At 41.1% G+C, this 15669-nt stretch overlaps 1 protein-coding gene across 11 annotated transcripts in view; it reads left to right on the top strand.

Annotated features, from left to right (window-relative positions):
* Dst (dystonin) overlaps positions 1 to 15669 on the top strand; it is a 401984-nt gene that overhangs the window by 258173 nt on the left and 128142 nt on the right. For 10 of the 11 annotated variants that reach the window (XM_041655211.1, XM_041655202.1, XM_041655203.1 and 7 more), the window contains 9 exons: positions 508 to 691; positions 1551 to 1708; positions 2139 to 2317; positions 2726 to 2864; positions 4656 to 4849; positions 6441 to 6603; positions 7242 to 7325; positions 8159 to 8266; positions 9347 to 9445. In XM_041655211.1, coding sequence (XP_041511145.1) covers positions 508 to 691; positions 1551 to 1708; positions 2139 to 2317; positions 2726 to 2864; positions 4656 to 4849; positions 6441 to 6603; positions 7242 to 7325; positions 8159 to 8266; positions 9347 to 9445 — 1308 coding nt within the window. Of the gene's footprint in view, positions 1 to 507; positions 692 to 1550; positions 1709 to 2138; positions 2318 to 2725; positions 2865 to 4655; positions 4850 to 6440; positions 6604 to 7241; positions 7326 to 8158; positions 8267 to 9346; positions 9446 to 12883; positions 15611 to 15669 lie in introns of all 11 variants that reach the window. The other variant, XM_041655210.1, reaches the window with a different exon arrangement.

The following is a 15669-nucleotide window of genomic DNA, read 5'->3' as shown; positions in this document are numbered from 1 at the left end:
GACTTCATCCTTTGCCTGTATTCAGTCTTCCTCACCCAGGTACTTACCCTTTCTACTCGACTGTCTACATGGCCTACTATACACACAAGTACTTACCCTTTCTACTCGACTGTCTACATGGCCTACTGTCCACACATGCACATTTGTTTTCTTATCTATGTGTGTATTAGAGGTGATGCTTCACACATGAGGGAGACCCTGTGCTTTTTATCTCCCTGATATTGTGTGGCTTCCCTTAATATTATATGTTTTTCCATTTTCTACAATGTTTTATTCCATTCTATATGTGTACCAAATTTCATTATCCGTTCATCTATTGGAGGAAAACTAGGTTGGTTCCGTTTCCCTGCTATAGGGTATAAGCCTAAAATAAAGAGAATATTAACTTCAGATGTTTCCTCTAACTGTGACTAACTGAAGTATATACCGTGATATCAACTGTGATCTGAACCATTCAGATACAGCTCTTGGCTTTACGTCTTAATCAGAGGACCTTTGTTCTTTCAGATAAAGACAATGTTGCCTGGCGAACACCAGCAGGTTCTGAGTAATCTCCAGTCTCGTTTGGAAGATTTCCTGGAGGACAGCCAGGAATCCCAAATATTTTCAGGCTCAGATGTCACGCAACTAGAAAAGGAGGTGAATGTATGTAGGAAGTATTATCAAGAGCTTCTCAAGTCTGCAGAAAGAGGTAAAGTGTGGGGTCTGTTTACTTGCCCTGCAGGGGTTTGCTCCAGGCCTTTATTTCTGCTCTCGTTGGAAATCCTCAGGTTATTGCATCACGTGGCTGGGATATGTAAGCAAGATTAGTGAACACTATAGAAATGCATGTGTGCAGGGCATAACGTAAGAGCAGGCATATGTGCAGCCCTGAGTCCAGACCCAGCTCCACCAATAACAAACAAAACTTTTGAGGTAGGAAGATTCTAGAAGAGATCATTAATTCAAGATGCCAGCCAAGCAGTGGAACAGACGACACGTTTTTACCTCATCTGCATTTTAACGTTTGTCCTGCTTTGCAGGGCAACACTCAGGATGAAGGTCCTTAAGGCACATAAAAGATTTGATTTTCCTCTGTTCAGTTTTACACAGGAGTTAAAGCAGAATGCTTTATCTAGTTAACATTTATTTGATATAGATCTTAGTTTTAACTCTTCATACTATTTAAAAACAAATGATTTTTATTAATGGTATTCTGTTTCAAAATCTTAAAACATTAACATTTTCTTTACCTGCTGCTTTTTACATTTGAATTTTTTCTTCAATTTCATGGTTAATTGATAGCTTATAATTCATATTTTTGTGAATATAAAAACAGAATAATACATTGTTTCCTTTGGATATTTCCGTGATAATTTGGTACTTTAAAGACTAGTATTTTTTTAAGTTTTAAAATTCACATTTTAAGATTTCTGTTTTAAGGTTATACCTTTAAGATTTCTGCTAATAGAACTGGTTTGCCTCAGTAAGAATAAAGCTGTTTTATTGAAACTTGCACAAGAGCTACCTAGGGATGAGAAGCCTGTAGCTGAACATGTTTGCTTTCTCAGAGGAACAAGAGGAGTCGGTGTATAATCTTTACATCTCAGAAGTGAGAAACATTCGACTTCGGTTAGAGAGCTGTGAAGACCGGTTAATTCGCCAGATACGGACGCCCCTGGAAAGAGACGATTTACATGAAAGCATGTTCAGAATCACAGAGCAGGAGGTAAGTGTTAGAAAACCCAGGTCATTTCCTCTTAGTGACCCGATGTTCTGTGTGCTCATCTGTGTCTTCAGTTCCTGGGGTCCAGTTGTACATATCTTGCTGGATATAAATTAAGATCCTATAATTCTGCTCTGCCTCTGAGTTAGGTAAACATAGAAGCGTGTTGCCTTTCACCTATCCTGATGGACTTCATTCAAAGAGAGTCCTTGTACACCTGCTGTATACAAAATTAGAGGTTTAAGTCAAGGGACCTAATAACAAAGACATTACTGATTATGAAGCTCCAGGCCATGCTTCTGTCTATTTGGTAATGAAAAAAGTTATACGGACACGTGTTGGTCATAACACTGAAATGAATTGTTAAGCAGCTGTAAGAAAAGTTACTCACATGGGATGATAACTTATAGCCTTTGTTTTCTTCCTTGACTAGAAACTAAAGAAAGAACTGGAACGGCTTAAAGATGATTTGGCAACGATCACAAACAAGTGTGAAGAGTTTTTCAGTCAAGCGGCAGACTCCCTGTCCGTCCCCACTCTGCGATCAGAGCTCAGCGTGGTCGTCCAGAGCATGAATCAGATCTACTCCATGTCTTCCACCTACATAGAGAAGTAGGTTGACACATCTGCCTGCTGTCCTGATGCTGATTGCTTTTTATGAACAGTGGGTTTTATCTAAGAAACTAGACTGATGGTGTTTCTCCACGTCCAGGGGAATTGCCCTGGAGATGACTGTCCTCCCGTGTTTCTGTTCTGTAGATCACCTTACGTCATCTTTAGGGTTTTCCTGTCATGCGTAGTGTGACCTAGAACTGTCTTCTTTTGGCATCTGTAGTTCTTACCTGGGGGATCATAAGGTAGTGTATATTAGGAAGAGCGTCGACTGAATGCCAGACTCTGAGGATACCAGTGTTCCTGTGTCATGAGTTACAGTGATGCTTTAGGGCTACAGTATGTTTATTTTTTTTTTAAAAAAAAAGCATTAAAGAGCATGGTCTAGTATTTATTTCTCTTTTAAAGGTTGAAAACAGTTAATTTGGTATTAAAAAACACTCAAGAGGCAGAAGCCCTTGTCAAACTCTATGAAACCAAACTGTGTGAAGAGGAAGCAGTAATAGCTGACAAGAACAATATTGAGAACTTAATGAGTACTCTAAAGGTAAGAGTCTCACAGAAATTCTGGACATGTTTTCAGGGTCATAGTTCTGAGTATTTCTCTAGCACAGAGCTCGAGTTTCAGACACCCAACCTGAAGTGTCTGGCATAGAATATGCTTCTGCATGTACCATCTCCATTTATCTCTACTTCTACAGCTTCCTGTAAAGAAGTACATTTCAATCATTTTAGTGTAAACTACTGTTCTGTTGCTCTAAGGAGACAGCATGGCCAAAGCAGTTTATAAAAGAAAGCATCCATTCGGGGCTTGCTTACAGCTTTAGAGAGTAGAGTTCATAGTCATCATGGCGAGGAACATGGGTAAAGATGGACAAGCAGGCAGACCTGGCACTGGAGCAGTAGCCGAGAGCTTATATCTAAGCATCTAATCCACAAGACCAAGGCCGAGAGAGAGAGAGAGAGAGAGAGAGAGAGAGAGAGAACTGTGACTTTTGAATCCTCAAAGCCCACCCCAGTGACACACCTCCTCCAGCAAGGTCATACCCCCTGAGCCTTCCCAAACAGTTCTATGGGGGTGGGAGATCACGCATCAAAATACATGAGCCTATAGGGCCTATTCTTATTCAGACCACCACAGGGGTGTTCTTGTTTGAGATTTGAACCTTCTGGTATAATAACTTTTCCTAGTGGATTCATATTGGCAGCAAGATGAGTTGATACTAAAAATTAAATCTCATATAGTCGATTCATTTGCTTAAAGGGGGCAGTTATTATAAGATACCAAAGAGTAAAGGAATATTTTATTAATATTTTTTAAATTTTATTTTATGTGTATGAATGTTTTGCCTGCTTGTGTGTCTGAGGCAAGTCTTGCAGTACTCATTGAGGCCAGAGGGGGCATGGGATCCCCTGGAGCTGTACTTACAGACAGTTGTGAACCACCATGTGGGTGCTGGGAGTGGAATCTGGGTCTTCTGGAATAGCAGACTGTGCTCTTAAACAGTCATCTCTCCAGCCTCAGAAGTTATTTTGAGAAAGAAAAATGGAATTACCACTGTATGCTCTGTTTTTTATGTTAGAAATTTAACATTGTGTGTATGTGCGTGCATGCGTACATGTTGCTCACATGCTGTGGTACGTGACTGTGGAAGTCAGGAGAGAGTTTGCAGGAGTCAGTTCTCTCTTTCCACCATGTGGATTCTGTGGACCGAACTCCGCTCGTAAGACATGGCAGCAAGCGTCCTGAACCACTCAGCCATCTCATTGACCCCTGCTTCTATATTTCTATATCTAAAGTGCTCAGCAAGGCTGTGGCAAAAACATTAAAGTTATTTCAGTCATTTTATTCTTGTATTAATTTTTAAACAATGGAATTAGAAGCATTTAAACACAATACAAAAGACTTTTCTTCTTGTGGCAACTGCCTTGCTTATGGGAATATTCTTAATTTTGTTGACATAAATTCTACTAGGCTGGATTATATAGACTTTTAGAATTTTATAATCTTTAATTGAAAACTATGAATTTAGCTTGCTTGCTTTTTGTATGTGTTAATACATCTTTATGAACTGTTACCCTTCCCCCTTTTTCCTTTTCTCCATTAAGTGACATAAATAAGTGTCTCTTGCAGTAACGTCATTTTTTTTCGGAGATCAGAGCAGCTAGATAATAGTCATTTCATAAGGCTATACCTTACACATTTTCAATCTTAGGTTTTTCTTTATGTAGCTGTATGCCACATAGTCATGTATAAATTTTAGCATTAGGTGAATAATATGTTTACTGTATAACTTGTTGATACATTTCATGATGTTTACTGATGCGTGTATTTTAGCAATGGCGATCAGAAGTGGATGAAAAGAGAGGGGTGTTCCATGCATTGGAGGACGAGTTGCAGAAGGCAAAGGCCATCAGTGATGAGATGTTTAAGGCACACAAAGAACGGGACCTTGACTTTGATTGGCACAAAGAAAAGGCAGACCAGATGGTTGAAAGATGGCAGAATGTCCACGTGCAGATTGACAACAGGTGGGTCCCCTTTCTGTTCAGTGGCCACATGGGTTGGATTCTCTTGTGTACAGAGGGCAAAGTCTAAACTTAACAGGGTTTAACTGACATTCCATAGCTAATGTGTTAATTGCAGGATTGTTTCCAAATTACATTTTTTCCTACATATGTGTTTAACAACACATGTAACTTGAAACATTTTCTTTTCTCTTTATTTAAGATTTTATTTTATGTGTATTGGTGTTTTGCCTGAATGTATGTACTTGAAGAAACCAGAATAGGGCATTAGATCCACGGGAACTGGAATTACAGACAGTTGTAGACCTACTAGTGGGTGCTGGGAATCAAACCTAAATCATCTGTAAGAGCAGACAGTGCTCTTCATGTTGAACCATCTCTTCAGCTTCAGAAATAAAAAAAAAAATTCAATTATGTATAATTAAAAATACTAGTGTATCTTGGTTTCTTAGTTGGGATTTCTATTGCTGTGAAGAGACACCGTGACACGGCAGCTCTTATAAAGGGGAACATGTAATTGAGGTAGCTTGCAGTTTCAGAGGTTTAGTCCATTGTCATCATGGTGGGAAACATGGTGGCAGGCAGGCATGGTGCTGGAGAAGGAGCTGAGAGTTCAGCATCTTGATCCTCAGCCAAGAGGAAGTAAACTGTGTACCACACTGAGCATTTTTTGGGCAAAGGAGATCTCAAAGCCCACCCCACAATGACACACTTCCTCCAACAGGGCCACACCTATTCCAACAAAGCCATACATCCCAATAGTGCCCCTCCCTATGAACTTACGGGGGCCAATTACATTCAAACTACCACACCTCACATTTATATATTCTGTCTTTTTAACAGAAAATAAAATAATGCTCTAAAAGTTATTATGAACAGTTGATGTTCAAATAACCATGAATTAGCAAAATAAATCATAAGCTTATGTCTTGGGCTCTGCGTAGCAGTTTCTGCTGGACCTAAGAGAAGAGAAGAGGCTTTTAAGAGAATTAAAACCACGGAAGAAAATGGAATCGATTTAGGCTTCATCTTAAAAGGAACAAATAATGGCCTTTCATGCTCATTTTTGTTTATATTAATATAAATTAAATGCTTTTATGATATAGTACCTCTCAAGAAATGAAGTTATATTCATACGTATTTTTTCTCTGGAAAATACATGATGAGTTTGTTTAGTGTTCTGATTTAAAAAAATCTTAGAAATGGATGTTTAATTTGAGTTCCTGGAAGACTTCCTCTGAGACCATGTTGAACCATCCATTGAGTTGCATTCTTTCAAAGGTGAACTGTGATTTGGGGTGAGCCTCAGCTGTTCAGGATGCGTTGACTGAGTATAATGCAGTTAATGTTGCTGCCTTTTCAGCTTTAGTCTTAGTGGTATAGTAAGACAGCAGCACCAGTTAGCAGTCCCCGGAACAGAATACTTCTCTTCACCCTGATGTTGGGTGGAGTGCCCCAGGAATCTGTCTTAGGTCGCCCCTGCACATCGGCCCTGCTGTGCATAGTGACTCTTGGGTCTCCACTTGTGTTTTTTTTCTTCCCAATCCCTTCACCTCTCCTGCTGGAGCCTGACTATTTTTTGCTGTTCTTGTAGGCTTCGGGACTTAGAAGGAATTGGGAAGTCGCTGAAGTACTACAGAGATTCTTACCAACCTCTAGATGATTGGATCCAGCAAATTGAAACTACCCAGCGAAAGATTCAGGAAAATCAGCCAGAAAACAGCAAAGCTCTAGCCTTACAGCTGAACCAACAGAAGGTACCCAGAGAAATACTTGTCCTGTGTTTTGTCTGCATTTGGTTGGCCATGAGCCTCATCTTTCTCTTCTGTGCTGGAAGAAAAGGCAATTATGTAGACAACTATGGGGAAGTACAGTCTACATGAGAATTCTACACCCCAGACCTACCTGCATTTATTTTATTTCCTGGAAGTCATTTTTGAAAGCACAGATAATTAACAGTGTTGGAATAGTTTTCATGTGCCTCATCTTCCTGATTTCATAATCTGGTTCTAATTTTTCTTGACACTTTTCTGGCAACATAATTTTATGCTTGCTGAATTAATAAGCCTGGCCAGAGGTAGTAGACAGAACCCTTATTATAACTGGTGGGAGGGTGAGCATTGTAAGGTTTTTGTTTTCATCTGGAGTGGGTGTCATGAAGAACACCAAGACGCCTCTGCACGATTCTCATTTCCACTTAGACAGCCTCACAAGGGGTAGATCGCTTAGGAGTCTTATTCTGGAAGTGTGTTGTTTATCCATAAGTCAAGGCCACGTGGAAGGTGTGAAGCATTGAGACGTGCAGTGTTGAGTGGCGTGAGTATCTCTCAGTTCCTGAGCATGAAGTGGAATGGGATTGAATTCCCATCGCTGTTTCTCTAAACTGTGTTTACAGATGCTGGTGTCTGAAATAGAGGTGAAACAGAGCAAAATGGACGAGTGTCAGAAATATTCCGAGCAGTACTCAGCCGCAGTGAAGGTGAGAAAAGTCACTTACTTGAGGCAAATTTAGTGTTGACGTATATAGTGCTGTAGTATATTTTTAAAGCAGTTCAAAGGATTTCATCCCATGTTAAAGAACATTTGAACCCTTTTCAAACCTTTTTATACTTACTTAATAATAATTTTTGTGAAACGAGTTGGGTGATAGCCCCTGACTGCTCATTTTCACTCTCCACGAATGCATGAAAATGTACACACACCCTAGACATACAGCTCTGAAACTTGTTTCTTTTTGCTTTCCTTTTTTTTCTCTTTAAAATGGAGAGAACATTTAACTTATACTTAAGAGATACTTTCAGGGGCTGGAGAGGTGGCTCAGGTTAAGAAAGTTCAATTCCCAGCATCCACGTGGTGGCTCACAACCATCTGTGATGAGATCTGGTGCCCTCTTCTGGCCTGCAGGCATACATACGAAACATTGTATACATAATAAACAAAATCTTAAGGAGATACTGTCATTTTTATAGGATATTATTGGCAGTTTCTTAGCTTCCCGACTCCACAGTTCTGTTATTGATGTGGAATAAGTGGAGGTTGCCTATACCAAGAGGATTCTACAGTAAATATTTTTGTGACTTCTTAAAGACAGTTTGGATCTTTGCTGACCACTGTACATGTCTCTACTTATATCAACACCTTACAGATATCTCTAAGGTCAAATAGATTTTTTAAATATTTGGTTTTCATAATTTACTTCCTTATTTAAACCTAATTTGGTGAACCCCTTTCCAGTTCTCTGGGGTGAGTCACTGTGGACGAGCTTTCAGGTTTCGCTGTAATGAACTTGATCATACTGACTCTCTGATGCAGGATTATGAACTGCAGACAATGACCTACAGGGCCATGGTCGATTCACAGCAGAAGTCTCCAGTGAAACGCCGGCGGATGCAGAGCTCAGCGGACCTCATTATTCAAGAGGTAACAAGCAGAGAGGAGCTGGAGGCAGGCAGAAAAGAAACATTATAAAAACAGTTTTACTTTTATCATGGTAAAGCATCCCTTTTGTAAAACTGGCCATTTTAATTATTTTTAAATGATTTAATGGAATTATACATCACAATTTTTTACATTCATCACTATATACTTATAATACTTCTTTCTAAGCATCCCTGATAGAAAGTTGTAGTTGTGCTTTCTTGTTATACTTTCTTGGACTGCCAACTCTCAAATAAAGATACAGAGACTTATTATTAATTATAAAACTTAATTTTAGCTTCGGCTCTTTCCCAGCTAGCTCTTATAACTTAAATTAACCTGTTGCTATGAATGTACAGTTACCTCTCCTCTGTACTGTATGCACAACTTCTTCAATGTCTCGCTGGCTTCTCTCCAGTGCCTACTTTCTTCCCGAGTTCCTCTCTGCCCAGAAGTCCTACCTATTCTCTCCTGCCTAGCTGTTGGCCATTCAGCTCTTTATTAAGCCAGTCACAGTGGCACATCTTCACACAGTGTAACCACAGAGAGTGCTGTAACACTACATTTTATTAAGTTTCCTTAAAACCATCACCTGCAGGGTGATGGTGGCGCACGCCTTTAATCTCAGCACTCAGTAGGCAGAGGCAGGTGGATCTCTGTGAGTTTAAGGCCAGCCTGGTCTACAGGGCAAGTTCCAGGACAGCCAGGGCTACACAGAGAAAGCCAAAACAGTAAGGGTTGAGAAACGGTTTCTCTGTATATCCCTGACTGTCCTAGAACTCAATCTGTAGACCAAACTGGCTTCAAACTCAGAGATGGACTTGCCTCTGTCGACAAGTGCTGAGATTAAAGGTGTATGCCACCACTGCCCAGCCAAAGATCATTTATTAATACAGGGGGAAAAAAGTGCTTATTAAACTTAGAAAGAAGTGAGTAGCAAGCACCTTACTCCTGAAATGTCACTCTCTGTTGGATTAAGTGTGTGCTTTATTCTCAAAGCCCAGTTGGTAGTGTGGGCATCATTCAGAGTTCACTCAACTCATTAGTAACAGAGATAACATTTGTGTCATTTCTCTCTTGTAGTTCATGGACCTGCGGACTCGATACACTGCCCTGGTCACTCTTATGACACAGTATATTAAATTTGCTGGCGATTCACTGAAAAGGCTGGAAGAGGAGGAGGTAACCTTTATCAGTGAACTTCCAAGGAAGCAGGAACTAGATTTGAGCAGTAACTGTAATGTTTTGGGAAGGCGAATATAAGCTTCATGATAACATGGCTGATAGCTAATATGCAAAGTAGTTAATTAGAAGCTTACACTGGGAAAGAGGGGAAGCTTGGACATTTCTTTGTTTTTTTAGATTCTCCAAAAGAGAAAAGCATTTTTAAATTTTTACTTCAAGTGGACTAGCGTGCTTTAGTTCTGGTTCAATCCCCAAAACCCCAAAATCAGTTACTTCAGAACCCTAATATAATAGCTGGTCTCATAGATAGTTCTGTTTCAGCAGGAAGATTTTGGCATGTGGGCAGAATTTTGTCCATCTTCCTCACGGCTGGGAAATTCTTTCTTTCAAGCTCAGTTGTTGCCCATACAGAGGCCATAGAGATGAACTGCGTGCACACATGTGTGTTATGCATCTTGGATTGATATACATCTCTAAAGAATTAAAATTATTATAAATAATTAAATTTAAAAGATAAATTTAGTAGTAGATTCTTATTCAAAAGAATGGACTTTTTAAGACTCGTGGAGTTTTACCCTTTGTGTTTTTGTCCCAGAACTATACTTGATCAAAAGAGTAAGTATGGTTCTGATTTGAAGGACTTCTGCAGCTTTGATCCTGAGTTTAAAATTGTGTTGAGAAATAGGAGGAATAAGAAGTGACTTGTGAACGTATATTACATGAAAGCCATTGATTATGACGTGAAAGGATCATTCCGTGCTCTGTTCTTTTGATAACCGTTCCTTTCCTCATCCAGAACAGACAAAAATAGGTAGAAGAATGCTAAAATGTGTAAATGGTAAAATTTGGGGACTGGCCATCGTAATTGGACTGTTGAAATTCTACAGGTGTTGCTCCCTGACACAGTACTGCGTGTGTGTTGAGAGGACAGTCACCAACACCTGTGAGATGGTGGTTGCGTTCTTAGCTTCTGAAATCGCGAACATTTTCTAAGCTATTTTAGTCTGTTCCGAGTCAGCTGTTCTCAGCACTAACCCACTGATGGGCGCACTTCAGGCTTTATTACCAGCTTTCGTTGTGAACACAGAGAACCAGCTCCTTTAGGAAATATAATGCACTTATTTTCACTACATTTTGAGAGATGTTATTCCATTTTAAATAGTGTTTAAATCTTGCATGCAGTTGTTAAACATAAATTCATGTAAGTCCTTTCCTATTCTCACAGTATATATTTAATTGTACAGATGTGGACCATTTAGCCCAAGTCCTGCAATAAGATAAAAGTTGACAGAAACAAAGATTTTCAAAGTCCTCAGTACTAATTATTGCTGAAACACTGAAGATTTATGGTGAATTGGAAATGCAAACAATATAGGTTTGAAGACAAAGAGTATAATTTAAAATAAAATTTAATACCTTTCTGTTTAAAGACATATTAATGGAGTGTCCTTTAAAAGATCTGTAAGTCAAGTTTTAGACCCCAAAGAATAGTACTTTTGGAACAGTCTTGAAGATCCACAGTATAAACTGCCTGAGAGCAGCGTTTTCCATAGTCCACATTTTAGCAAAGATAGGTGTAAATTTCAGAAGGAACGAATAGTGTTGGAGAAATCTAGAACACTGGTTTAGATCAGTATTTGATATGATGGAGAAATTCTGTAGCCGATGCAAAAACCCAACTCTATAAATTGATCTCACTGCATAGAACTGAGAGAGACCTTGGGAGGGTATGATTTTTGTGAGTAAGTTTGATGTCTACAAGATGAACAATCAGCAATTGAACTAAATTAGTTAAAGACATATTAAGCACGTGTGAAAAAAATCTCAGTCAACCAGACAACATAGACAATTACTATTAAATAACCAGACAGTTACTATTAAACCTCCAAAATGACTCTAACTAAGATATTGAAGACTCGGCAATGGATTGTATTTTTATTTTTGCTGAGGTAAGCAGAATTCCATCAAGTGAAAAAAGACTCAAAATACCGTGAGAAAAGCTAAGCTATGTAAGTAAGATTTGAGACGAGACTGGTTCTTAGAAAGAATTATTAAAAATTAAAATGTGCATTTTTGCTTTTGAGACAGTGGTTGTCTGGATAAGCCCAGAATGTCCTGCAGCTCCATATCCTCCTGTCTCAGCCTGAGTGCTGAGATTACAGGTGTGCGTGCTTGTGCCCTGAGAAAACTTCATGTTTTAAACATACAAAATGCTGCAGTGGCCCTAAGCATCGACTTTGATACATAGTTGAAAGAAACACACCACAACACAGCAGTTGTGATGAGATTATCTTATCCACGGGGAGGTAGATGGAGGATGCTGAGCTTTTAAGCCCCAAATTATCAAAGAATCAGGAAAGTGGAGGAAGAAAAAGATTCGTTATAAATTAAATCCTCAAAATTCACATATATCCCAGTGAAAACAAATCAGAACTACAAAGTGATTTCTGCGTTCCTACTTAGTTTCTTATTGCAGTTACTTTGAGTTGGCACGAAGCCAGCACCGTAGCGATGTCAGTTGAGAGAGCTAGAGTGTGTCTGGAAGCCGGTCCTCGCGTGGTCCTCGCATGGAGTGCTTCAGCTAGAACTTCCTTTCTCAGTCCCCCAGCTGCTAACCTGTTTCCTTACTCTTTGATTGATGGACTGGATCTGAATCCCTATATATATATCTCTAAAACATTTGCATTTCACAAGTATCTTTGTGTTTGTGGGATGTCTAAAGGTACTTGACTGAGTGGATTTCAGATGAGGCATGCCAGCGACAACAGCAAAATCTGTGAGTGCTTGAATATCATCTTTTCTAAAGCCAGGGACTGGAGCTGCCTTTACATTAGCAATTCTCGTTGTTGTAATTGTCACGTTTGCCATCGTAAGCAGTGCCTTGGAAGTGTCACGATTTATGTAATTCCCCTTTCCTGTGTTAAAATATTATCTCTGAATCTGGCTCTCTGTTTTGAAATTCTGCTTTTTTTTTTTTTTAGTCATAAACATGGAACTGTGAGTACCATGTTTAATTTCCGCTGGGTTCATTACTGCATACTACATTGTCTTCTTTTTCCCCCTGCATGGTGGTTTTGTTTCAAGCTGCCATGATTAACTTGTGAGAGCAGGTATCATATGAGCAGAGGTTAAATTTGACATCTGTTAAAGTTCAGGATAGAGTCCTTTCTTGCTTCAAAACTGCAAGCCAGCTAATTTTCTATATGAAAGTACTTCTGAGGGGCAAAATGGGGTTCTCTGGGAAACATTTCCTGCAGGTCATCTGTTTTCTCCCTGCTGGCTTGGTGAAGTTTCCGCTCTGAAGAAACTGGTGCTGGTGGCCACTGCTTCTTCTGCACTTGAGTTCCCTTGGTCTCCTGAGTCCATGAGCATGCTTGAGAGGCTGTGGAATCCTTTTCGGTAGAACAGCTTTGACGCTTTAACTGTTTCTTGTAGATGAAAAGGTCTAAGGAGAATTCTGAACACGGGGCGTATTCAGATCTGCTGCAGCGCCAAAAGGCAACCATGGTTGAAAATAGCAAACTCACAGGAAAGATCAGTGAGCTGGAAACAATGGTAGCTGAGCTAAAGAAACAGAAATCGCAGGTAGAGGAAGAGCTCCCGAAAGTTAAGGAGGCTGCAGAAAACGAACTGAGAAAGCAGCAGAGGAACGTGGAGGACATCTCCCTGCAGAAGCTGAGGGCTGAGAGCCAGGCCAACCAGTACCGCCGAGAGCTGGAGACCATTGTGAGAGAGAAGGAAGCTGCCGAGCGGGAGCTGGAGCGAGTGAGGCAGCTAACATCCGAGGCCGAGGCCAGGAGAGCTGCGGTGGAGGAGAACCTCCGCAACTTCCGGAGTCAGCTGGAGGAAAACACCCTCACAAGAAGAACCCTCGAAGATCATCTCAGGAGGAAGGACTCGAGCCTCAGCGACCTGGAACAGCAGAAACAGGCGTTAGTGGAAGAACTCCGACGAAAGCGAGACCACGAGGAAGAACTCTTGACGCTGGTGAAGCAGATGGAGAAGGACCTGGCCTTCCAGAAACAGGTGGCTGAGAAGCAGCTGAAGGAAAAGCAGAAGATTGAATTGGAAGCAAGGAGAAAAATAACCGAAATTCAGTATTCATGTAGAGAAAATGGGCTGCCTGCCTGTACACAGGCTTCATCATGTAGGGCTGTGGCCGGTCCCCAGAAGCATGACAGACAGAAAGAGGAGGAGCTTAAGCAGCAGGTAGACGAGCTGACTGTCGCCAACAGAAAGGCTGAGAAAGAGATGAGGGAGCTTAAGTATGAACTTAGTGCTATCCAGCTTGAAAAGGCTTCCTCTGAGGAAAAGGCGCGGCTGCTGAAAGACAAACTGGACGAGACCAATAACACCCTCAAGTGTCTCAAAGGGGAGCTGGAAAGGAAGGATCAGGCCCAGGAACGCTACTCCCAGCAGCTCAGAGAACTTGGCAGGCAGCTGAACCAAACCACAGACAAAGCTGAAGAGGTCAGGCAGGAAGCCAATGATCTCAAGAAAATAAAGCACAACTACGAGTTAGAATTAGAATCTCTCCATCACGAGAAAGGAAAACTCCAGAGAGAAGTGGACAGAATCACGAGGGCCCATGCACTAGCTGAGAGGAACATCCAGCATTTAAATTCCCAGGTTCAGTCTTCACAGAATGAGAAGGAGCTCTCAGATGAAAGAAGACAGCTCTGTCAGAGAAAGTCGGATCATCTACAAGAAGAGTTTGAGAAGAGCCATGCACAGTTGCTTCAGAATATTAAAGCTGAGAAAGAAAACAATGATAAAATCCGGAAGCTCAACGAAGAGCTGGAGAAAAGCAACGAGTGTGCAGGAATGCTCAAACAAAGGGTGGATGAGCTCACGAGGCAGAATAATGAAACCAAATTAATGATGCAGAGGATCCAGGCTGAGTCCAAGAACATAGTCCGGGAGAAACAAGCTATCCAGCACAGATGCGAAGTGCTGCAGATTCAGGCAGACGGCTTTAAAGATCAGTTACGTAACACCAACGAGCACTTGCACAAACAGACAAAAACAGAACAGGATTTCCACCGGAAAATTAAAAGCCTGGAAGATGATCTAGCCCAGAGTCAAAATCTAGTAAGTGAATTTAAGCAAAAATGTGACCAGCAGAGCATCATCATCCAGAATACGGAGAAGGAGGTGAGGAATCTGAGCGCTGAGCTGAGCGCTTCCAAAGAGGAGAAGCGGCGGGAGGAGCAGAAGGCTCAGCTGCAGCGGGCTCAGGTGCAGGAGCTAAATGACAGGCTGAAGAGGGTGCAGGATGAGCTGCACTTGAAGACCATTGAAGAGCAGATGACCCACAGGAAGATGGTCCTGCTCCAAGAAGAGTCCGATAAGTTCAAACGCTCGGCAGACGAGTTTCGGAAAAAGATGGAAAAATTAATGGAGTCCAAGGTCATCACTGAAAATGATATTTCTGGCATTAAGCATGACTTTGTGTCTCTTCAGAGAGAAAACTGCCGAGCGCAAGAGAACGCAAAGCTGTGGGAGACAAACATCAGAGAACTCGAGCGCCAGCTCCAGTGCTACCGGGAGAAGATGCAGCAGGGCCAGCACGTGGAAGCAAACCATTATCAGAAGTGTCGGCAACTTGAGGAGGAGCTCATAGCCCAGAGACGTGAGGTTGAAAACCTCAAGCAAAAAATGGATCAGCAGATAAAGGAGCATGAGCATCAGTTAGTTTTGCTCCAGTGTGAAATTCAAGAAAAAAACACAACCAGAGATCAGACCTCCGCATCAGGTTTCGATATGGCAGGGAGAGAGTGCCACCACCCCACAGAGACGTCCTCTGGGAACTCTGCACACCTCAGCCTAAAGTCCAGATGTCCACTGTCGAGGTGGACTCAGGAAGCACAACAGGTAGAAGAAAAATGGCAGCATAGGGTCACTGATCCAGTTCCAAAGGAGGTTCAGTTCCGGCAACCAGGGCCTCTGCTGAGCACGGAGGGCAGCCAACCATGCTACTCAGAGTATTTTTCTCAGACAAGCACTGAATTGCAGATAACTTTTGATGAGAAAAAACCGCTTTCAAGACTGTCTGAATTAGAGAAGATGAGAGACCAAGCCTTGCATACTTCCAGACCACCTGTTAGGTATCAAGATGACAAACTCGAAATGGAATTGGTGAAGCTTTTAACACCCTTAGAGGTATACATTGTTCTGAGACCTTAATAGATAAATCAGGCCAGGCTTCTTCTATTTCTTTG

This window comes from Microtus oregoni, unplaced genomic scaffold (genome assembly GCF_018167655.1).
Source record: "Microtus oregoni isolate MIOR12 unplaced genomic scaffold, Mior012 000007F_ref0000211, whole genome shotgun sequence".
In the NCBI taxonomy this organism is placed as follows: Eukaryota; Metazoa; Chordata; class Mammalia; order Rodentia; family Cricetidae; genus Microtus; species Microtus oregoni.
The sequence above is the reverse complement of the archived record's forward strand: the minus strand, read 5'-3'. Positions and strand labels throughout refer to the sequence as shown.